General features: G+C 43.8%; 8 protein-coding genes across 8 annotated transcripts; 7 read left to right on the top strand and 1 right to left on the bottom strand.

Annotated features, from left to right (window-relative positions):
• Window positions 1-90: 90 nt before the first annotated feature.
• Window positions 91-624, bottom strand: O0I10_010839 (uncharacterized protein; the record flags this gene model as incomplete). The annotated part of the gene is made up of 1 exon (XM_058490813.1): window positions 91-624. One exon carries the CDS (start codon window positions 622-624, stop codon window positions 91-93), a length of 534 nt encoding a protein of 177 aa, XP_058338425.1.
• Window positions 625-945: 321 nt separating this feature from the next.
• Window positions 946-2,445, top strand: O0I10_010838 (uncharacterized protein; the record flags this gene model as incomplete). The annotated part of the gene is made up of 2 exons (XM_058490812.1): window positions 946-2,350; window positions 2,408-2,445. 2 exons carry the CDS (start codon window positions 946-948, stop codon window positions 2,443-2,445), a joined length of 1,443 nt encoding a protein of 480 aa, XP_058338424.1.
• A 1,643-nt stretch (window positions 2,446-4,088) lies between these two features.
• O0I10_010837 (uncharacterized protein) lies at window positions 4,089-4,505 on the top strand (the record flags this gene model as incomplete). The annotated part of the gene is made up of 2 exons (XM_058490811.1): window positions 4,089-4,166; window positions 4,230-4,505. The coding sequence occupies 2 exons, from the start codon at window positions 4,089-4,091 to the stop codon at window positions 4,503-4,505; spliced, it is 354 nt and encodes a 117-aa protein (XP_058338423.1).
• Window positions 4,506-5,611: 1,106 nt separating this feature from the next.
• On the top strand, window positions 5,612-5,908 carry O0I10_010836 (uncharacterized protein; the record flags this gene model as incomplete). Its single annotated transcript, XM_058490810.1, has 2 exons — window positions 5,612-5,618; window positions 5,676-5,908. 2 exons carry the CDS (start codon window positions 5,612-5,614, stop codon window positions 5,906-5,908), a joined length of 240 nt encoding a protein of 79 aa, XP_058338422.1.
• Window positions 5,909-7,120: 1,212 nt separating this feature from the next.
• On the top strand, window positions 7,121-7,519 carry O0I10_010835 (uncharacterized protein; the record flags this gene model as incomplete). Its single annotated transcript, XM_058490809.1, has 1 exon — window positions 7,121-7,519. The coding sequence occupies one exon, from the start codon at window positions 7,121-7,123 to the stop codon at window positions 7,517-7,519; it is 399 nt and encodes a 132-aa protein (XP_058338421.1).
• A 625-nt stretch (window positions 7,520-8,144) lies between these two features.
• O0I10_010834 (uncharacterized protein) lies at window positions 8,145-9,752 on the top strand (the record flags this gene model as incomplete). The annotated part of the gene is made up of 3 exons (XM_058490808.1): window positions 8,145-8,276; window positions 8,874-9,066; window positions 9,130-9,752. 3 exons carry the CDS (start codon window positions 8,145-8,147, stop codon window positions 9,750-9,752), a joined length of 948 nt encoding a protein of 315 aa, XP_058338420.1.
• A 3,442-nt stretch (window positions 9,753-13,194) lies between these two features.
• Window positions 13,195-13,607, top strand: O0I10_010833 (uncharacterized protein; the record flags this gene model as incomplete). The annotated part of the gene is made up of 2 exons (XM_058490807.1): window positions 13,195-13,201; window positions 13,258-13,607. 2 exons carry the CDS (start codon window positions 13,195-13,197, stop codon window positions 13,605-13,607), a joined length of 357 nt encoding a protein of 118 aa, XP_058338419.1.
• Window positions 13,608-19,063: 5,456 nt separating this feature from the next.
• O0I10_010832 (uncharacterized protein) lies at window positions 19,064-20,475 on the top strand (the record flags this gene model as incomplete). Its single annotated transcript, XM_058490806.1, has 3 exons — window positions 19,064-19,166; window positions 19,327-19,405; window positions 20,256-20,475. 3 exons carry the CDS (start codon window positions 19,064-19,066, stop codon window positions 20,473-20,475), a joined length of 402 nt encoding a protein of 133 aa, XP_058338418.1.
• Between the last annotated feature and the right edge of the window lie 2,593 nt (window positions 20,476-23,068).

Here is a 23,068-nt window from a genome sequence, read left to right as displayed (position 1 = left end):
GACAAACAAGTCATTGTTGTGTACTTTACATTCATGTTGATATGTATATATGTATAAATATGTGCAAGCTATGTATACGGGATGGATGATTCATGCAGCCACACGATGCGATTCTACCCACACCCAGCCATCAGTTGTTTCATCTGTCACGGGACCCACTTGATCCTGCAGCTGATGATCCTGCTGTTCTTGGTCACTACCGCCACTTGTATCGCACCAGTCCCATGTCGATTTTTGCTGTACAAGAACACGTTTCTGTGCTACCACTTGAATGCCCTTCTTGACCATCTTATCAGCATATTCTAATTGCTCAGCTCGCTTTCGAAGTTGCTCCACCGTACGACGTAGCTCAGCAATCGATTCAGTATTGGGTGGATCATCTTGTTGCTCGTCTAATATGCTGCTATTCTCTTGTGTCCATGCACCAGGCAAATTTGTGGACCCATCATCACCACGACCACCACCACCGCTTAGAGTCGTATCACCACCACATAGTAGAAAACTTTCAGCATGTGGAAAAAGTACGGATGATATGATAGCAAGCGGTAAATTGGATGTTGCTGCTGCTGCTGAATCGTCCTTTTTTGAATAGAAACTCCCTGGTAGCTGATGATGTTGTTCCATGTATACAAAAAGAGCGAGTTGAAAAAAAAAGAAAAAGAGAAAAGAAGGAGGCGCATATTTGTTATTAGGAGAAATGGTGGATTAAAAAGTCCACCCCCGTGAGTAGGTCAGCTGGATTAGCCCTTTTTCCCTTTTTACCACAAATGAGTGATGATAGATAGTGTACTTGCCATCCTCCTCTTCCAACATGGATACTGCATTTCATAATAATTCATCGGGAATGAGATGCCGGAGACCACGGGTGAATAATATACCCAGTTCCCCTCACATACATAATCGGGAATAAACATTTTACATCCAACAACAGGGTTTGTTGCAAGTATGCGCCGCGAGAGAGATCGCTTTGACGAGGAAGAACTGGAATTGCTCGATGCCGATAAATTCCATGACGACCATGACGGGCATGAGTCCATTTTCAACCCGGATCGTTTCCATGACGACGACGACGACGACGCCCCTCTCTTAGCGAGTAGTAGTGGTGGTGGCGGTAGTCATAGCAACGCGAGGAAAAGGACATTGTCTTGGAGACAGCGACTCGAGTCACTCTTGAAAAGAAAAGGGCAAACCAAATCATCTGTTGGTCGTCGCCGTAGTACGAGTAGTAGTCGTTGTACGCTTTGTTGCTGTTTAATTTTCTTGCTGATAAGCACCATCAGCTATTTTCTATTTGGTTACTTTTACTTTCGACCTGCCGAATTACCACCACCTACATTGCCCGACAAATCCACCAATTCCACAGCGCGGTTCCTGACACTGAATATTTTCATGCGACCACCAGGGGTCAAGAACAACAAGTCGGATTACAAGGAACAACGTTTGGATTATATTATCAAGTACATCTTGCCACACTATGATGTCATTACCATTCAAGAAGCTTTTGCCTTTGCCAATCGTCGCATTGATCGTTTAGCTGTGGAAGCTCGCAACTTGGGTTTCAACTATCAAGTCGCATCGCCAAGACATTACCCATGGGAACTTGCAGCGGATGGTGGTTTATTGCTCTTGTCGCGATTTCCTATCAAGCAAGCCGACACACTCGAATTTCCACGGGGTATTCATGCCGATTGGCTATCCAAAAAAGGTGCATTGCATGCGTTGGTACAACTCAATGCGACACGCACAGTGCATTTGTATACGACCCATACGCAAGCATCGTATGATGAAGCAGGTGCGCTTAATCAAGAGGATACCCTTGTACGACTTTCACAATTTGCGTTGGTGCATGATTTTATTCGCAACACGGCAAGGGATGATGGCAGCCCAGTATTGATCATGGGTGATCTCAACATTGATGCCGCTGCCCACAAGGATGAGGATAAACGAAAACCTTCTGTGGCCAGCTCACAAGCTTATACCATGATGATGCAAGTCTTGAACGGCACAGGGATTCAAATCGATAATCAAACCATGTACTCGGACCCAGATTGGCGTATTGACACCTTGCACGACGTTGCATACCAGCAATTTGGATACCATCCTGTTACATTTGGTGACTTTGTGAGAAATGCAACAGCACAAAAAGGGGATGATTTAATACCCGCCGAAACCGTGCTCACCCATTGGGATCAACTTTTGACGGTGCAAAGCATTGATCGCATTCTGTGGGCTGATCGATACTCACATGATGTGGCAGTGCATAACATTACAGTCGAAAAGTTCCTCACAAAGGATAACAAGGAGCTTGACACCAGCGAACGTGAAGCCATCCCCTTCACCCAGATTTCAGGTAAGTGAAAATGGATCCTCTTTTGACACAAGGTTGGGCTTACACATCGATGCATAGACCACTACGGCTTAAGCTGCATTGTAGAGCTTGTGTAAAAAGAATTGTAATAGTCACCATGCTTTTTGTAATATAATTAAGATACAACATGAAGATCGAAAATTTGTAATGTCAACTAGCTACGTGGCTGTCCCTATCTTTGTGCTACTGCTACATCCATCGTGGGTATAATACATTGGCAGGTTGCTTGTACATTGGTCGATGGATTAACAATAGACCAACGTGATCGCTCTTTCTGAGTAATCAACGACATTGTAGAGCGCCTCTTATTTAGCAAGGTTGGCGCGGATAATAGGCTAAGGATGCAAAATCCATTCATTGCCAACTATGTTGTAAGCATCCCTGTTGCTTTCCCTCCCTATTGCTTGAGTTGTTTTTATCGATCCAAGTGGTGATCTCGCATACAATATGTAACTTTCGAGCTGTGTTACTCTTCCCTATATAGGGCACATTAACGCTGACGCCCTCTATTACCATTCAACGTAACGTATGTTGTCAAGATTTTTAGTATACATACGCATTAGGCCATGACGATGATGCAGCCCCGATCCACTAGTAACATCGATTGTTGGTGTTGTATTTTGCTGAGTTAGTATGGTAACTTGATTTACATACCTTTCTAAAGGCAACCATCATCCCATTCAGATAGCAACCTGTCAACGACGCATGTAACCACCACCTCTTGCCTATAGTATTCTCGGCACAATCAATTAGTAGCAAACAGCGCCATCGCGCTTATTCAACAGTATAGGTAAAACATGAAGGTACCTGCTTCTCGAAATGTTCATAATGAATCGTGGTGGCTTTATGATAACAATGTTGATCAGCATGTCCCAGAGCACATTGTGTGAAAGTTTCAGGTTCGAGAGGGGCAATCTCAATATCAAGGATTTGATGTACAGTAAGTATTCATGCATTTATACAAGAGGTGCCCGACCTATTTAATGTCCACTTCTTCCACCTTTCCTCTTCCTCCCATTCTCAACCGTTGGTCCATTCAAGTGTACAACTACCTCCTGCGATCGATTGTCCTGCTTCAACTCATCATGTCAACCCTGCAATTGTCTTGAACCGATTGCCTTCAACTGAATGGGCAACTCCATGGCGTGTACGCAGCTTTCTTGTCACTCTTCTACAACGCACGGGTCTTTTGACACTGCACGCTCTCTTGCACACTCCTCGACCACAATCAAACGTAACAGCATTCATTCCAGCAGTTGCTATTAGCGAGGTCTTCATTGTCTCAAGCAGCCTCTTTACTTGCAACAACTTGTCTTGCAACCTTTTTCACGTGAACAGCAGCTAGCCATTGTACACAAGCAGTTTTATTTACGTGTAGCAACTTGCTTCAATACATATGGATCTCATGGATGGGGTGCCATATCAGCTATCAACTACACTGCAATACAATCAATCTTCGCCTGGTTGAGATGCGTTGGAAAAAGTGATCGAGAAAAGGAAGCATATCAGCAGCGATAACAATCAACGTATTGGATTTGCAATGGTTATGGATGGATGCAATCAAGGGCAGTAATGAGAAATCCTGGGATGTTGCTGGAGTTGGAGTTCTTTTTCAAGCTTGATGACGACGAGCAACAGGTTCCAAGAGGGGTGGTTTTCCCGGCGTGATACTACAGCATGTTGACGATAGCAGCATCTATCTCCCACAACAACTTTGGTCATGCTTCGAGCAATATCGTCTCAACTTTTACGAGCCGTTATCCAAACAGCAGCCTACTACAGGAGGTTGTTCACCCAGGTAAAAAGCGAATGGATCACTCTACTTGGAAAGTGATAGATGATAACAATGTATATTGTTTAGTGGGATCCTATTACATTATGCTCAAGGCGGATGGTGCCATTGATATCCATTATCAAGTATACGTCAATACAAGCGATCTTTGCAATGCATAGTATGAGCGGCAACTCTATGGCTGCTTCAGGCACAGTATGGGAGGTATGGATGGATGCCGTCAAGGTGAATGCTACGGTGCTTACTTCTCATGTCGTCAGCAGGAATGCGGCCGAGGGTTATATACAGCGTCTCATTTACTTGGCCAAAGGATTTTACAATATGGATCATGCATGCTCGAGTTGAAGGCTGTACGACACACCGAGATCCATTTTGGATGATGCTACCTTACCAGAAAATGTGGGAAGATGATGATCACAAGGTCCTCGACATTCACCACTCGCTACGACGTCATCAACAACACGGCACACCGGTACTCTTGACGCTCTTGCAGCTGGGGATCATTTGTGAAATACTGCAGAAGCTGACAGCAATTCGCTTTGACCGTTTAATGTTTACAAGACGATGATCCTACTACGCTTGGTTATGCAAGGAACGTTATTTTCAACAGCTTATGGGGTAATGATCTTACAATAGGCTTACACGCTTATGCAACCTTACAAAGATAGCAGCATCGTTAGGGGCAAGTGTATGGATCTATTATGCAACCATCTTCCACCGTCTCTTTTCGGGGTAACGACAAGGATGGGCCTTTGGATTACCACCTGGCATTATACAGCCACCTCAACAGGGCTTGGAGACATCTTCCGCCATCACTTTCACATGGCTCTTGGGGTAACGACAAGGAGATGACACGCCAACATCACCAAGCTCTTGGATTTCCCTCTACATGGATGGATCATTGGATAGTCAGCTCAAAGGGATACGCACGAATAAACTCCATCTGCCTTTATCCTAAAGTGGTACAGCTTTTGTTTATGTTGCCAATTTGTATTTCAATGCTTGCGTTTATTTCAATCGATGCTCTTTATATGCCATCTACCCTTCGATATTGCTCATCGCTATATCCACGTAGCCTATGAAAGGAGATGCTAGCTAATAAATGTAGCCCATCATGATATGTGTGTACCTTGTGCCATACGAATAAAGGTATCTTATGTGAACAAAGTTTCGATTGACATGGGTATATGCAAGCGTGCATATACGTGGTTAAAGACATCCCTCCCCTTTTTTCAGAAGCAAAAGGCACGTATCAAGTTATAAATCGAATGCCATTCATGGCGTGTAGAATATGATAGGTGGGTACATGGATTTGATCATTTTCAGTGTGTGTGTGCGGGGTGAATGACATCGGGTGATAGCATGATGCAAAGCACAACGTCATTGACACTCGTATGTATAAAAAAGAATGTTGTCCAAGAATTACCCCAGCATCTCTCTTTCACTCCATCATGAAGGGTAAGTGCTTGGATGGCCCTTGTCGCACTTTTTGTTCACTTTTCTTTACTCGTGTAGTCATTAATCCAAAGCACTGTACCTTCTATATCATCAACTACAATGATGGCTCTGACGATGAAGATGACGATCACAATACGCCAAAGATTGATTCGACCACTGAGGCCAGCCGCCGTACGAGAGAGTGGGTCGAACAACAACAACAGAATCCTCCCTCATCTCCTCCTCCGCCATCTGCATCACCATCCGCATCATCGCCGCCACCAACATTATCCCCTCCTCCAACTCAATGATTTTTTTTCATTTTTTTAATACATGTCATACTTTGCTTTGCATATATTATCAAAAGTGATGGGTATTATCTTTGATGATGACAATGGGGTTGATGAGTACATGGATATACCATACTTACCTAAGGCAAACTTCAGCTAACGCTATCCTATGCAGCCTTATATAAGACAAACCATCGATAGGGCTATCATAGGCGGACCTTACTGTAGGCGTATAGTGGATGGAGCTGCATCATGCATCTTTCCACCAATGGGTTGACCCTTCCAGGTCTACCTAACGAGCTGGGTTATACAAACACGCCCTTCTGCATCTTGGCCTCTCAGGGTCTAGCTACTTGACAATGAACAAAAGCCACTCTTCATATAGCATCACGCTTATAGAGTATATGTAAAACATAAATGTGTCTGTATCTCTAAACTTGGTCGATAAATGGGAGGCCCGTGGCTGGATCACTGAACCGATTCACACCGCTTATTCGTGACCCGACTCAAAATAATCCATTGTTCGTCTTGAATGAGCGCGGGAGTGCTCCGCTCCACGCATTTTATAACCTCTTGCTCTGTACAAAAACCTACCTACCTACTTCACACATCGATGCCTGTGTTCTAGTGGTGTCTTCCTCATGACGGCAGCTTGACTTTCTTTGTATCTCCTCAAGTCATCCATCCATCAGATTCCACTTTAGTCTTTGTTGTAAGCGTTGGGTCGTTGCCATGGAGACACGTAGACATTGACGTGACGTACCTGACACTGTTTGCTTTAGACGATGCCTCCCATTGTGTTGTTGTCGATCGCATAATATTGTCCACACCACACGTTCATCGTTGTCATTGCCTTTTTTTACTGCCGTCCTTGTCCTCGGCCACAACTCCAAACGTAGACAACACAACACCATCATCATCATCCATCATCCATTATCATCGTCATCATTGCTGCCGTTTCCGATGCCATCTTTGTCTTCAGTTGCAAATACACATCCACCTCATCCATGAGTAGAGGCATATTCACACCTTGATGCCACATACCAGAAGACCAGTAATCATCGTATTCGGCCCAAAGGTACAGATACCCCTTAGCAGCAACAGTTTAAGGTTAGTGGATCATGGATACAGTGATATTGTTCAAGATAACTAAACGTCTGATGATATGTAGCATTGGTGTATGAATTGAAAGAAGAATACGAAGATGGTTAATACTGCTTCCTTGATCCCAAAATGCAACAACATGATGGCAGCCCGTATCCACTAAGTTATTCATCAATTGGCCAACACATCAGTGCAATTGTCGATCTGCTCTCTAGCCAAGTGGGAAAGGGTGGATTCGAGATGCTTGACAAGAAGGTGGTGAAGGTTATCAATTGGCCCATACCGCAAGACAAGGAGGAATTATCACGTTTCATTGGATCTCTCCAGTATTGTCGCCGCTTTTTACCGCATTTCTCTTTGTTGATGGAACCATTGAACATGCTGAGGCGTAAGGGCGTTGAAGACGTAAGGGATCAAGACCAGCAAGATTGCTTAGGTGCCAAGGATCCTTATCGATTGGTATTCAATTACAAACCGGTCAATGCTGCTACGGTTGATTCTGGATATCCGATCCCAAAACATACATGAGCTTTTTACAAGATTGGGCGATGCGAAGTGCTTTAAAGGGGCTCTGGCAGTTGCAATTACATGAAGAGTCATGAGACTTGACCGGATTTGTCGTGAATTGTGGAGGCTATTCGCAATGGAGATGGACAAGGCTTGCTATGGGTCTTAAGGACAGTCCAGGTGCTTGGAAGAGTGCTATGATACCGTTTTCAGAGATGCTATCAACGTGTATCTCGATGTTGTGGTGTATAGCAAGACTTTCGACGAGCAAATGAGTGATAAGGACAATGAACGGTTTCCGCCGCTGATGGCCACAAAGTTGAATACTGGTTGGGTCTTGTTGAATTTGGCGATGGATGCCCCAAACCATTTGCGCTCAAGGCTTTTTACTTTTGTTACAAAAGTTACGTGTGATATTTCTTCAAGTGGTTGTCATGTACAATGCCTCATGGGGAGGTTTTGATGTTGGGCTTTACCAAGCGTTGGTCTTGTATTTGTCAAGCTTGAAGTTACCTCGGCATTTTGGGCAACGAGATCGGGACAAGATCCGGAAAATGAGTCAAGGATTCTTTGTACATGAAGGCAAATTATACAAGAAGGGTGTTGCGCACATTTCCCGGTTTGCTTTGTTGGAGTCTATTCAATCATGATCTATTTCACGACCCCGAATTGCATCGATTCATGCCAAGATGGATATCAGACATGTGGTTATGGTGATGATGAAAGGATCGAAGAGTGGGAAAAAAGTATCATGCAAAATAGCGAGGCAGTACCAAAGGTAGGTCTTGATCCATCGCAATTCCAATCACACAACACTGTGCCTAACACATGTGTTTTTTAGAGCGAAAATGTTTTAGTAAACGGAAGAAGATTATCGAGGCCATATACATGATTCAACAAGAAGAGTATGTTTCTATGGAATTTGGATCGATTTATGGAAGGAGCTGAGCAAACAATCATGCGTACCGCTGGATAATTCATGCAACAACGACCATTTTTTTCGTATTCTGAAGATCTAATCCCCATCATCTTTCACACTCAGCATGATTGCATCATCACATCTATATACACAACGCGTAGTCATCCAAAAATAAAATTTGCGTCCTTTCTCTTAGTCTCACGGACATTTTCGTTATCCATCTCGCTTTACAGCTCACATACACACACACACTCTATCTCCATATATCACAGCAACGATTTTTTTGTACACGTCGAGCATTGTATAACGACATTCACATTCCATATCATTCACCTTGTAGTATAGTAACATCACATCACACCTCACTTGGCCTTTCATGTATAATCTTTTGCTTGCTTTGCTGCTTGTTTTACATTACCCACAAAACTCTTTTGGCTTTATATCGCTTCCATTTAGCAACTGAAGTTTAATCTCCCTGCTCCTGAGTTGCCATCCACTCATCAAGCACTGGTCCATCCTTTGGCCCCTTGCCCACCAAATGTGGATAGTCCCCCAGCTCCTCTCTATTACCATGCACAGCCTCAAGTCAAGAAGCGCAAGGTTAGTCCTGAGGTCCCTGAGGTCCCTGAAAGTGAGAAGAAAACTCGCTGTAAGTATTGGATTTGCTACTGTTTCTTTCTATCAGTATTAATCTTCTCTTTTCCCCCTTTAGTTTATACCTTTCTTGCACATCAAGGTCCTGTTCAGGAGGTGGATGAAGCCATCTGTGGGCTTTTAAGGAATGAGCTTACCAATTTAAAGCTTTTCCCTGGTTTGATTGATGCGAAGCTCGAAGATATCACATGGTATCATACAAGGGACCTTGATTCATTGACTGTTGCTGGAATGGTGACCCCAGGAACTGCAGCATTCCTAGAGAATATGAAGGCTATTTTGTTCTGTGTGATCAATAGCTCACGTCACCTGAAGGTCAAGAATAAGGTAGATGTTGAAGACAAGGATGATTACGAGATCAAGCATACTATTTATCCTTTGCAAGTGTATGCTAATTTCTTACGAAATAGCTTATCACCAGTCTTTCAAAAGGGTAAGGAGCCATCTGAGTCCTTTACCACAAAGGTTAACAATGGTGGGCGTACCCTGATTTGGCTGGTCTACCTATATGGTATTGAAGTCCTCCTCTTCCCAAGCCATTTCCATTGGTCACAGCTTGGCAACCTGAGCCAGGCAGATACCAAGGAGATTGTCCTTTACAACAATGGTATCAGGAAACCACTAAGCACTTTGCTATTTCCATTTCAAAGCGCGGCTTTAAGCGAAAGCAAAAATAAATAGACCTATATTCATGCTTAATTCTTAGTAGTTACTCATGCTTACTCTATTGTATTATATTTCGTCATGGTGAAAAAGAGGAGGGAATGCACTTAAGCAGAGTGTGTGATATATTAGTGATGAAGCTATCATTTATTAAAGCCGTGTTTGACAACAAAGAAAGGTGGGTATTGATGTGGATGTGGATTTTTGTAACTGATGACGAAGATAGCAGCGATGATAATGATGATAATGACGATGATGATGATCATGGTGGTGGTAGGGTGGTAGTGTGCTATGTATATTTGGGTTTGGGACAGGGACGGCTGTGAAAAAGGCAATGACGACGATGAAGGTGCAGTGTTGATCATATTACGTGGCCGGCGACTATGACGAGTGGTGAGAGGCATGGACTTAAGCAAGCATGCCAAGTACGTCATAACACGTCAACAAGCCTCTTCGATCGACTCCACCCAACGCACAAGGTGCACACACCCCGCCGAGCAACATGATTATATTGAAGACCCCACATTTGATTGTAAAGCTTTGAGATACAGGCACCTTCATGTTTTACCTATGCTGTAAGCGTGATGGAGTTGCTTTTTCCTAGTGGATGGTGTCGGCTGCATTAACGGAAAGATGGAGAGCTGAGTGAAATGGCACGTGGTGGTTACACAGACACGTCCTTGACAGGTTGCTGCACAAATGGATGATGATGATGATTGCCTTTTGCGAAGGTACGTAAGTAAACAGAATCCAATAATGAAAAATCTATTCATTATGACAATGACAATGAACTTATGCAGGAGCATTTTGTATGTTTGGTAGGGGAGTCATGCATTAGCTGCACAAATCCAGGAGTTGATCTGCATAAGTTATAAGAGCGCACGGACTTGATAGACGCCAATCCCGCCACAGGAGAATGATGTATAGCTTAAATTACAAGGAATGTGTTCAATTCCAATCTCGAGTAACGGTCGTTGTTATTGATCCAAGTGCATAGGCTTTTGTTGAGGTACATCTTCACAACAGCAGCTGTACGTAGCAACAAGCGGGGTGGCGCGTAATGCACAAATTGGGAACACTGAGAGGAATAACAAAGAACCCCTTCTTTCTTCACTCCCACTTTACAAAGCAAGGTAAGCTTGTCTCCATTTACAAACTACAACGCATTAACGGCTGGCATTCCTTACAATGTACAGCGTCAATTGGGGTGAACATGTGGTCAACGGCAACACTTTCCAGTTGCAGACATTCAACAACAAGTACGCGTGCAATCTACCCATGACTCAAGCTCTCATTGTAATACTACAACAAGTACGTTCAATGGCTGCATTGCTTTATTATTCAAGTTGGACGTTGAGATACTAAAGATTACATGTAGCTTTCTGTTCTCTCGCTTATACAAGGTCCAAAGTGGGCGTCGTGTGTCGTCTGTATTCTTATGGTTGTCATCAACGAGATTGTTACTTTGGGTATGTCTACACGAAAAGCGGATGCTGTCCTTGTTATCTTACATTGCATTTATTGTAGCTTGGATACGTTGATTATGGTGCCTGTGGCAGCAACAAGACTGCTATACGTTGACTCAAAATGGTACGCATGGTATTGGATCCACAACGCAAGACTTGTTGATTAACGGGCCTTACAGTGAAACAGCAGCAGTACGATATGGATGACATGGAGATACGGTTTTATTTGAGACAAGGGTGCTATGAGAAGCATCCAAGGTAAGCGTGTTCATTATGGGATGGGATGTATCACATGCAAGTGCGCTTACGATGGAAGGTGTGTAATGACAACAGGATCAAGAGGCTTTCCCTCGGTTATGTCACTAGCACGTCAAGAATGTTATTGTACCACACACCGGTTCTACCTTACCAGACAATGCTGCAACTTAGAAGGCGGCCCTCGTATTTGACCTCAACATCCTCAACATTGCACTCACGTACTACCATATCACTCAACATTCCACTTGAAGGATCGCGGCACATGATTCAAATCGCCAAGGTTGGCTGTGGCAAAGGAGTACATACATGAAGATCGGACCTGACGCTTGGATGTGCTTTTGGATACGCGACGACAGCGATGATGGTTGATTGCCAATGGATATGGATCATTTCAAGAGAAGAAAGATGGGAGAGCTGCTTGTGGATGAGACAATGAGGAGATCAATCATGAGTATCAGGAACCACAGCCGACAAATTTGGTGATTGGATGCACGGCAGCAGTTCTGAGTATTCGATTGATTGATGGAAACCAATAATGAAACCACAACAAATGCAACAATGACCTCGCATTCTGATCATGTACCATCGTCATTTCATCAGCTCCGGATACAATGGACCCAAGTCATCATCAGCCAGCACCCTATATCAATTCATCCCGTCATCTAGCTCATTCTTCATTGTGTTCATCACCACTCGATACGACGTCATCAGCAACACATCACACCTGTACTATTGATCCTCTTGCAGCTAAGGATCATTTGTGAAATACAACATGCTCGATACCTTCAAGTTTGCAGCAGCTGACAGCAATTCGCTTTGACGGTTTAATGTTTACAAGACGATGATCCTTCTACGCTTGGTTATGCAAGGAGCGTAGTTATTTTCAACAGCTTATGGGATAATGATCTTACAATACGCTTGCACGCTTATGCAACCATACAAAGACAGCAGCATCATCAGGAGCAAGTGTATGGATTTATTATGCAACCATCTTCCACCGTCTCTTTTCGGGGTAACGACAAGGATGATCCTTTGGATTACCACCTGACATTATACAACCACCTCAACAGGGCTTGGAGACATCTTCCGCCATCACTTTCACATGGCTCTTGGGGTAACGACAAGGAGATGATACGCCAACATCACCAAGCTCTTGCATTTCCCTCTGCATGGATGGATCATTGGATAGTCAGCTCAAAGGGATATGCACGAATAAACTCCATCCGCCTTTATCCTAAAGTGGTACAGCTTTTGTTTATGTTGCCAATTTGTATTTCAATGCTTGCGTTTATTTCAATCGATGCTCTTTATATGCCATCTACCCTTCGATATTGCTCATCGCTATATCCACGTAGCCTATGAAAGGAGATGCTAGCTAATAAATGTAGCCCATCATGATATGTGTGTACCTTGTGCCATACGAATAAAGGTGTCTTATGTGAACAAAGTTTCGATTGACATGGGTATACGCACGCGTGCATATACGTGGTTAAAGACATCCCTCCCCTTTTTTCAGAAGCAAAAGGCACGTATCAAGTTATAAATCGAATGCCATTCATGGCGTGTAGAATATGATAGGTGGGTACATGGATTTGATCATTTTCAGTGTGTGTGTGTGCGGGGTGAATGACATCGGGTGATAGCATGATGCAAAGCACAACGTCATTGACACTCGTATGTATAAAAAAGAATGTTGTCCAAGAATTATTCCAGCACCTTTCTTTCACACAACAACAATGGAGAGTAAGTGTTGGATGATTCTTATGGTATTTTTTGTTCACTTTTCTTTACTCGTGTAGTAATCAACGCAAAACACTGCACATTTTACACCGTCTATTATTGCAACGATGGCTCTGACGATGATGATGATGATGATGATGAAAATTCTGAGACCACTCGGGTCGAAGAGCAAGGCCAACAACAACAACAACAACAACAACATCCATCTTCACCACCATCATCCACATCGTCACCTCCACCATCATCCACATCATCACCCCCACCATCATCCACATCATCACCACCACCATCATCCACATCGTCACCTCCACCATCATCCACATCGTCACCTCCACCATCATCCACATCATCACCCCCACCATCATCCACATCATCACCTCCACCATCATTCCGTTGTTCCATCCAATAATTTTTTCATTTCTAATACATGTAGTACTTTGCTCTGTATATATCAAACGTGATGGGTATTATCTTTGGCAGCCTATGATTTTGAAGATAATGACAATGCGGTTGATGAGTACATGAAAATACCATACTTACCTACGACAAGTTCCACCAGCTAACGCTGTCCTATGCAACTTTATATAAGACAACCCATTCCATAGGACTACCATAGGCGGAACTTACTGTAGGCGTGTAGTGGATAGAGCTGCTTCATGCATCTTTACCAAAATATTGACCCTTTAAACCTAACCAGCTGAGTTACGCAAAGAGGTCCTCCTGGATCTTTGGCCTCTCAGGGTCTAGCTAATTGACAACGAACAAAAACCATATAACATCACGCTTACAGCATATGTAAAACATAAAGGTGCCTGTATCCCTAAACTTTGCAATGAAGCGTGAGGTCTTTAATAGAACCATGTTGCTCGGCGGAGAGTAGAGCACCTTGTGTGCAAGTTTGACGATCAAGGTAGCCAATCCCAGATTTGGCCAATGTCGCCACCAGCCAAATTGGAATCGGGTCGACCTCTTGAATTTTTTTCGACGACGACGAAAATATTTTTTGGCTGGTGGCGACATTGGGTGAAGTTGGGAATGGCCACGATGAACTTCATACTTTGACACAAGATCGCTTTCACCCCGCCGAGCAGCTTTGTTCTATTAAAGACCCCACGTTTGATTGTAAAGTTTAGAGATACGGGCACCTTTATGTTTTACATATGCTGTAAGCGTGATGCTATATGAAAAGAGGTCTTTGTTCATTGTCAAGTAGTATGACTATAATAGAGCCAAAGATGCAGAGGGGCGTGTTGTGTAACTTGAGTCAGTCAGCACGGGCGATGCATGATACTTATACACTATTTAGGTATAGTTCCTAAAGCCAGCTAATAACCCAGTCCTCCCATTCTCCATTGTCACCCAACCCAATGCATATGAACGATTGTTCTGCTCCAGCTCATGATTTCCATCATTAAACTTTCTTGATCCGATGGGATTTGACTGAAAAACGCTCACACACAGAAGTATCATCCATCATGTAAACTGCTACTTGATAGCCCATTCCCCCCAATTATCTTTGTTGCCCAATTCAATGCATATGAACGATTGCCCTGCTCCAGCCCATCATGTCCATCCTTCAACTTTTATGATCCGAGAGTATTTGACTGGAAAACGCTCATGCACAGAAGTATCATCGAACATGAGAAAAATCTATTTGATTTCCAGGTCTTCCTCTCCATGGTTCCCGTCTCTTCCTCCCATTCTCAACTCCTAGCACATTCAAGTACAACCATCACCTGCGAACGATTGTCCTGCTTCAACCCATCATGTCAATCCCACAGCTGTCTTGATCCGATTGTCTTTGACTGAATGGCAAGTCCATGGCGTATACGCTCCACTGCACCAGCCGCGTTTCTATGGCACTACAGCTTCTCTTGTACACTCCTCTGCAACGAGCAATCATAACAGCGTTCGTTCCAGCAGTTGCTATTAGCAAGATCTTTATTGCAATGCCTCATACAGCGTTCACAATCTTGTCACTCTACTACAGCACACGTTCTTGTACCGTTCTCTACACGACCAAACACACCAGCAGTTGCCATTAGCAACGTCTTTACTCCATTGTCTCAAGTTTCTTGCAGCCGTTTTCTACGTGAACAGCAGCTAGTCATTGTACACAAGCAGCTTTATTTACGTGTAACAACTTGGCCTCAATACATATGGATTCCTATGGATGGGGTTCCATGTCAGCTATCGAGTGTGCCGCAATACAAGCGATCTTCACCTGGTTGAGCTGCGATAGGAATGATCGAGAAAGGGAGATACCAGCAGCCGGATACGAAAAGGAAAGCGTATCAGCAGCGATCACAGAGGTCTTTTCGGTTATGGATGATTGGATGCAAACACTGGAAACCCTGGAACGTTACTTTGGTTACTCGGCGCGCTGTCAGCAGGAATGATGGATCATGTCGCGTGGATACGGCTGAGGGTGATGATGGATCGAGTGGGATTGACGAGAAGGCTTGATCTTTGACAGCCATGGATGGTATTGGAATACTTGCGTCAATGCATGCAGCAGCTATTTTCCAATCATGGATGAAGGATGCTCATGACGGCAGCAACCAAGTACACAATGTCACAATTATCCCTGTTGTCTCTACGTTATCATTCCCCGTATCTTACTCAATTTGCAATGTTGTTCCTTTATCCTATCTACTTGATAAACATCCACGCTACCATATGCTATTCTTCGACTTTATTATTGAATGAAAATTGGATTCAGCATGATGTTTAGAAGGGTATTATACTATCAGCTCATATGTGCGAGATGTGGATCACTTGGTTGGTTTCTGGATTGGAAGGGGGAATAGAAAAGATATTCAAGGTTGGAAAAGCGAGATTGGATCATTTGCGTCATCGTATCAAGACGCCTTTTGTCCCCGTGGTCACGTTCCATTTATTGGAGCTTCCTAATTCCCCATGCTGATAGACGATAGGCATTGGTGATTCTCAACTGTCGGCATGCTTATTATGTTATTGATGAAGGCGCCATCCACCTCACATTTTGAAAAGCACGATCACAACCAACATCCTCACCAAGGACTAATTTTGTTCGGTTGACCACAGCAAGGATTTGATTGTTGCCATTGTTTGGTGATAGATGTTGTGGTCACAGAAATCCCCACGCCCACCATCCACATATAAACAAGATGGATGTTGTCGCCCATCGTTTTACTCTCACGTATCTCTTTCTTTCCATCATATCTCCTTTGGATGCCTAACACCTTCAAAGACCAAGTTGACGTGGGTATGCCATGGTGGATAGCTTCTGCGGACGATCCATGGGCTAAATGTGTGATTATCTTTAGTGCTCTCTGTTATCCTACATTCATTGTCATTGTTGCCGTTTGGTGTTTGGCTCTTTTATTAAGGTAAACTCCAATGATGTCGCTTGATGAAGTTCATACTCATAATCCTTTTTTGATATAGCTACGTCCCGATGTGCATATGCAACGCTGGGTTTGGTGGTCTACTACAGCCCGCACGGTGGCGATAATATGGCCTTCACATTTACATCGGCGAAGAGGAGATGCCTGTGTTGAGGAAGAAAGCCACAAGGTATGTAACGTCCACACCCTTCCTATATAAATCTCCTTGGCTGATTGATTGTTGTCATAGAGCTGGCAATGTATCTTCGAGAGCTATGAGCCCACTATATTTTGGGTGTTGGTGCTTCCCACATGCGGAGAAGAATCGCGTAAAGAACAAGTGATGACTCTTTCGAGCATTACGAAAAGTAAGTGCTTGGATGATCCTAGTATTTTTGTTCACTTTTGTTTACTCGTATAGTCATTAATGCAAAGGAATCCACTATCGACATTGTATACCCCAAGAAGAAGAACAAGAAGACAAGTCGCAGTGGTACCCAAGACCAAGGGCATCAACAAGGAGCTCAACCACAGCAACAACGGGAAAATATGTCCTTCACATTTACATCGGCGAAGAGGAGACGCCTGTGTTGAGGAAGAAAGCCACAAGGTATGTAACATCCACACCCTTCTTATGCAAATCCTCTTGACTGATTGATTGTTGTAATAGAGCTGGCAATGTCTATTTGAGAGTTGTCAGCCCACTGTATCTTGGGTGTTGGTGCTTCCCACATGTGGAGAAGAATCGCGTGTGTAAAGAACAAAGATGACTCTTTCTTTCAGTCATTATGAAAAGTAAGTGCTTAAATGGCCCTTGTCGTATTTTTTTTTGTTCACTTTTCTTTACTCGTGTAGTCATTAATCCAAAGCATTGTAACTTCTATAATATCATCAGCACCAATGATGATGACAGCAGCAGTGATAGTAATGAATACAGCAGTAGTGATGAGATCAACCTTGCCACTGAAGAATGAAGAGGACGACGCGCCGTGGTGGGATCAAGGCGTGTGAACGACATCGACGAGCCCTTGAACGAACAGGTGGTTTACCGCGTTAGAACCAGGTCGTTTTGCCACATTTACAAGGAGGTGGTTTTCCCGCATGGACAACCGGGTGGTTTCCCACACTCACAACCTGATGGTTTTATAAATTTTACAACCTCCCCCTCCCCACCACCACCATCATCATCATCATCCTCGCGCCCCTGGGCTTACCAGCCACTACCATCCTCCTCCTCTTTTCGCCCTGCACTTACCCACCCCAATAAATTTTTGACATTCCATGTCGTGCTCAGTATGAAGATGATGGGTATTATTTTTTGTCAGCGTAACTTTTCAAAGATGGCAACGAGGTTGTCGCTGACATGTCATCCCTTTATTTTCAAGCATAGTATTAAGAGAGAGTGTGTGCAGTAAAAAGATTATCCGTGAGCTGGGCACTATTTTTTAGCTAGAAAAGATCACGTGCATCAACACAAAAGACATTGAAAGATACATTCGCTGTAGCATAGCAACCAAAGAAATGATGGTATACTAGAAGAAGTTTTGTAGCCTCATACATATGCACCACCCACACTACACCCTTCCCATTCTAATGACCAACTCCATTCCCACCCCCATTTGGGTCATGCATGGGCAATGACTTGTCTTCTACGTGCGTTTATTATCGACATACGAGCTATCTTTAATTTTCGTGCTATGCCTCGCAAAGCTTTTTTTTATCAAAGCTGGTTTTAATAAAGGTGGTTGTCATCATGATAAAGTCAAGAAGGAAGGGAGCTTGATATATGGAAGACGTTCACAGTGACTTAATCACATTATTGTCACGTATTGAAGATCTCTTTATTTTTATTCAAGTCAACGTTTATCCTATTGACATCAATTATGACGCTCCTCGCATGACCAAATGCAGAATCATCGTCTTGTAAACATTAAACAGCTTATATCGAATTGCTATAAACCGCTGCCAACTGGAAGGTATCACTCAGCATGTTTTATTCACGTATGATCCATTGCGTGTAATAGAGTCAAGAGTACGGGTCTACTATATTGCTGATGATGTCATGTCGTGTGGGCGATGAACACAACGTTGAATGAACTAGATGATGGGATGAATCGATATGACGACGCCTTGGATCTACTGTACCAGCAGCAGCCAAAATGACGATGGAACGTGATCAGAATGCGACGCCATTGATGCCGTTGTTGTCCATTGTTTGTGGTGTCATTATTGGGTCCCATCATTCAATCACGTACTAAGAACCGCAGCCATGCATGCAATCACCAAATTTGCCGGGCGTGGTTCCTGATGTTCATAATTGATCTCCTCATTGTCCAATCCACAAGCAACCCTTCTCATTTTTGTTCTCTTGAATGATCCATATTCATTGACAATCAATCATCACCGCTGTCATCGCGTATCCAAAAACACATCCAAGGGTCAGGCCCGATCTTCATGTAATCCTTTGCCACAGCTACCAACCTTGTCGATTTGAGTCATGTGTCGTGATCCTTCAAGTGGAATCTTGAGTGATATGGTAGTACGTGAATGTCATGTCGAAGCAGGTCCCCATTTGACATCGCATGTTACAGCATCGTCTGGTAAGGTAGCATCATCGACAGTGAATCCCGTTGTGTGGTACAATAACATTCTTGGCATGATATAACCGAGGGAAAGTCTCTTGATCCTGTTGTCATTACACGCCTTCCACCGTAAGCGCACTTGCATGCGATGCATCCCATAATGAACATTTTTACCTAGGGTGCTTCTCAACACCATCATTACCTCAAATAAAAATCGTATTTCCATACCATCCGCATTGTGCTGTTGCTGTTTCATTGTAAGGTCCGTTAATCAACAAGTCTTGCGTTGTAGATCCAAAGAGGTGACAGTAATGATTATATGACATGGCTGTTGTGTGATGGATAAAGCTGATCAACATGCTGCTGCAATAGTACGCAAGAATGACATCCCCTGGAAGTAGTTGCTCGTTGTCACCAACCTTGAAAAAGAACCCGATCGCTAGTTTCTTTGCATGTTCGCTGCACGACGCGTAAAGAATGAGGTGCCACAAGGTGCCATGTACGTGCTGTCATCGTTTGAGAATAAATCGTAGCGATGAAGTTGCAGTGGATGTCATTGTCCAGTGGAGTGAAATGCAAATGAAGAGAAAGAAGAGTAGACGTGAAAGGGATACCCAAATTTTGCTCTGCCCAACTTGCCTTTTTCACCGCCTGATGCAGAACACTATTGTAACCACGTGATAAATGATATGATCAAAAGCAACCTTCAACGTTGATTGATTACAAAGAAAGCCTTGCTCCATGGTATTATCTTGACGTATGCTGTAGATTATCCGTCATCTCTCCAACATCAAAGTATAGCTCTTAGAGTACTGTTAGTGAAGCTCATGAATGCGTAATAAGTATATAAATGATAAGGTGGCAAATTAGCTTCCATGGAAACCCATGTACTGACAAGATTCGTACGCAGAAGCTTTGCCGTCACCCTCATCTCTTCCCGTTTCTCCTCCTTCCCCCATTCCCCCATACTGGTCTCAATCATCGCACGTATTTATACACGAGGTCCATGCCATGCCACCCAAAGGTCCATACCATGCCACCCAGAAAGCCACTGACAACTCCATTAAAGCCTTCCAAGGGCGAGTAGCACTTATGTTTGGCCAATAGCCCAGAGGAAGAGATCCGTTTGTTACGCAACTGCACATGCAAACTCATAGCAAACGAAGAATATTATCTTCGAGAACTCGCCAAATACCGCCAAGAACCACAACAGCAAAAAGAGCTCACCATAAGCAGATCAGAGACGCCACGTAGCACAAGTCTCGATCAATCAGCCTCATCAAGTACTTCTTACTACCCATCGAACCACAAGAATCCAAGCACCTAACCATTACGAAAGCTTCCCAAACACTCAACGATCTTCTACAATCTGCTCCAAAGCCTGAAAAACAAAATACTACTTGCATGCCACCACTCCCATCACCAGTAAAAAGACTACTGACACCCAAACCCAGTTGCCAACCAAGACCACCTCTCTGTAAAGAAGGCCCTACAACTCGCTACCACTCCGTCACCATGCCCACCATCCCGAACCTCCTGCAAAACTGGACAACCTCCCCAATCTATCCCTGAAAAATTCAGGAGTACACGAACAACCCCCCACCATCGTACAGCGGTCAATTTTTCAAGAAAGCCCGAACCCACCAATCACCGTTTCCAATACCTATACACAAGTACCAACAACGAACACCACGCAATGAAGTGCGTGATTATCGTCACTTGACATTAACCCCAACCGTGTCCTAGATATCTCATTCCCAGCTCGACACGTTGTTGGTCTACTTCTTCATGTAGACTATGTAACCCATGTGACCCAGCAACTCAAACAACATAAGCTAGTGTGCGCAAAACTTCAGCCCAATTGAGTCACAGCATCTTCATCCTACTCTTCTCTCCCAACAACGGAACTGTCAACAAGTCGTCGTTGCCAACGCAACCGTTGCCTTCGGGCACTATCCTCTCTCCCATGATGCAGCTACAATTGCTTCGGCCTTCAAATCAATGGATGGCTCACGAATACCGACATTACGCATGTCCTTGCAAAAAGACTACTCATGTCAAGATATGATGGATCCTACCTTATTTTGTTTTCCTTTTATACCAACTTGCTCACACTCCCATTGAATGACACCCCAACCACCAATTTAGCTTTTGGTATACACTGCACCTTCTGTGTCACCACACTGTCACTTACAGCACATCTCTTGTGACCAATTCCCAAACTACACACCTTCTGTTCCCCCTTTTTTCCTGTAGCCTCGTTTAGTTCCCCAACTTTTCAGATCGGGCTAGGGCAAAAAGCTGATATCAGCGCGTGCTCAATTCGTAGCCTGTTTAAATAAACATCTTAAAACCGTCACCCTCTCACTCTCTTGTTTCTCCTCCCTTCCCCCATTTCCCCCATACTGGTCTCAATCATCACTTTGTGTTATACACAAAGATCCAATATAGCCTTTTAAAAGGTCTGCTATTACCACCCAGAAAGCCACTGACAACTCCAGTAAAGCCTTCCAAGAACGAAATTTAGCACTTATATTTGGCCAATGACTTCAGAGGAAGAGATCGTTTGTTACGCAACTACTGTACGAAACTCATAGCAAACGAAGAATATTATCTTCCGAGAACTCACCAAAATACCGCCAAGAACCACAACAGCAAAGAGCTCACCCATAAGCAAGATCAAAGACGCCATGTGCTGAAGTCTCGATCAATCAGCGCCCTATCCAGTACTTCTTACTACCCATCGAACCCACCAAGAATCCCAAGCACCCACAACGCCATTGCAGCTTTCGAAGCACTCGGCGATGCTCTACAATCGCCAAAGCCTGAAAAACAAAATACTGCACGCACATGCTCCCATCACCAGTAAAAAAGACTACCGACACCCAAACCCAGTTGCCAACCACGACCACCTCTCTAGCAAAGAGGCCCTACAACTCATACCACTCCGTCACCATGCCCCACCATCCCGAACCTCCTTCAAAACTGGACGCTCCCCAATCTATCCTGAAAATTCGGAGTACACGAACAAACTACCCATCAATGCAGCGATTAATTTTTAAACCCGAACCCACCAATCACCGTTTCCAATACCTATATCTACAATGCCAACAACGAACACCACACCGTGAAGTAGCTTGATTATCTCCGTGCCTTGACATTAACTGTGCTTAGTAATCTCGAATATCTCATTTCTAGCTCAACCACGTTGTTCGTCCTTCTTCATGTAGACTATGTAACCCATGTGACCCGGCAACTCAAACAACATAGCTAGTATGCCTCAAAAACTTCAACCCAATTGATCCACAACATCTTCAAGATCCATCCCCATCTTCTCTCCCAACAATAAGAACGTCAACAAGTCGCGATACGTTGCCAACGCAACCGTTGCCTTCGGGCACTATCACCTCTCTCCATGGAAGAGTATTGCATGCAATTGCTTCGGCCTTCAATCCAATGGGTGTTTCACGATATAAACATTACGCATGTCCTTGCAAAGATACTCATATCAAGATATGATGGATCCACCTTTATTTGTTTTCCCTTTTATACCAACTTGCTCACGCTCCCATTTGAATGACACCCCAACCACCAATTTAGCTTCTCGTGCCGCCACTTACCTTCTGTCACCACTGTCACTTGCAGCATCTCTTGTGTCCAATTCCCAAACTACACACCTTCCTGTTCCCCCACATTTTTTCCTGTAGCCTCACCCAGGTTTTTAGTTCCCCAACTTTTCAGATCGGGCTAGGGCAAAAAGCTGATATCAATAGCGCGTGCTCAATTCGTAGCCATTTAAATAAACTTATCTTAAAGCCATCACCCTCTCCTACGGTGCACCAAGCCGGATAACGAGGCTGCCATTAGCGCTCACTGCTTGTCTTGCCCTATAGGTGCTGCTCGAGCTAACATGTTCGGTA

Source organism: Lichtheimia ornata (genome assembly GCF_029851405.1).
Source record: "Lichtheimia ornata isolate CBS 291.66 chromosome Unknown scaffold00077, whole genome shotgun sequence".
Taxonomy (NCBI): Eukaryota; Fungi; Mucoromycota; class Mucoromycetes; order Mucorales; family Lichtheimiaceae; genus Lichtheimia; species Lichtheimia ornata.
Note: the sequence above shows the minus strand (reverse complement) of the source record. Positions and strands in the feature narration are given on the sequence as shown.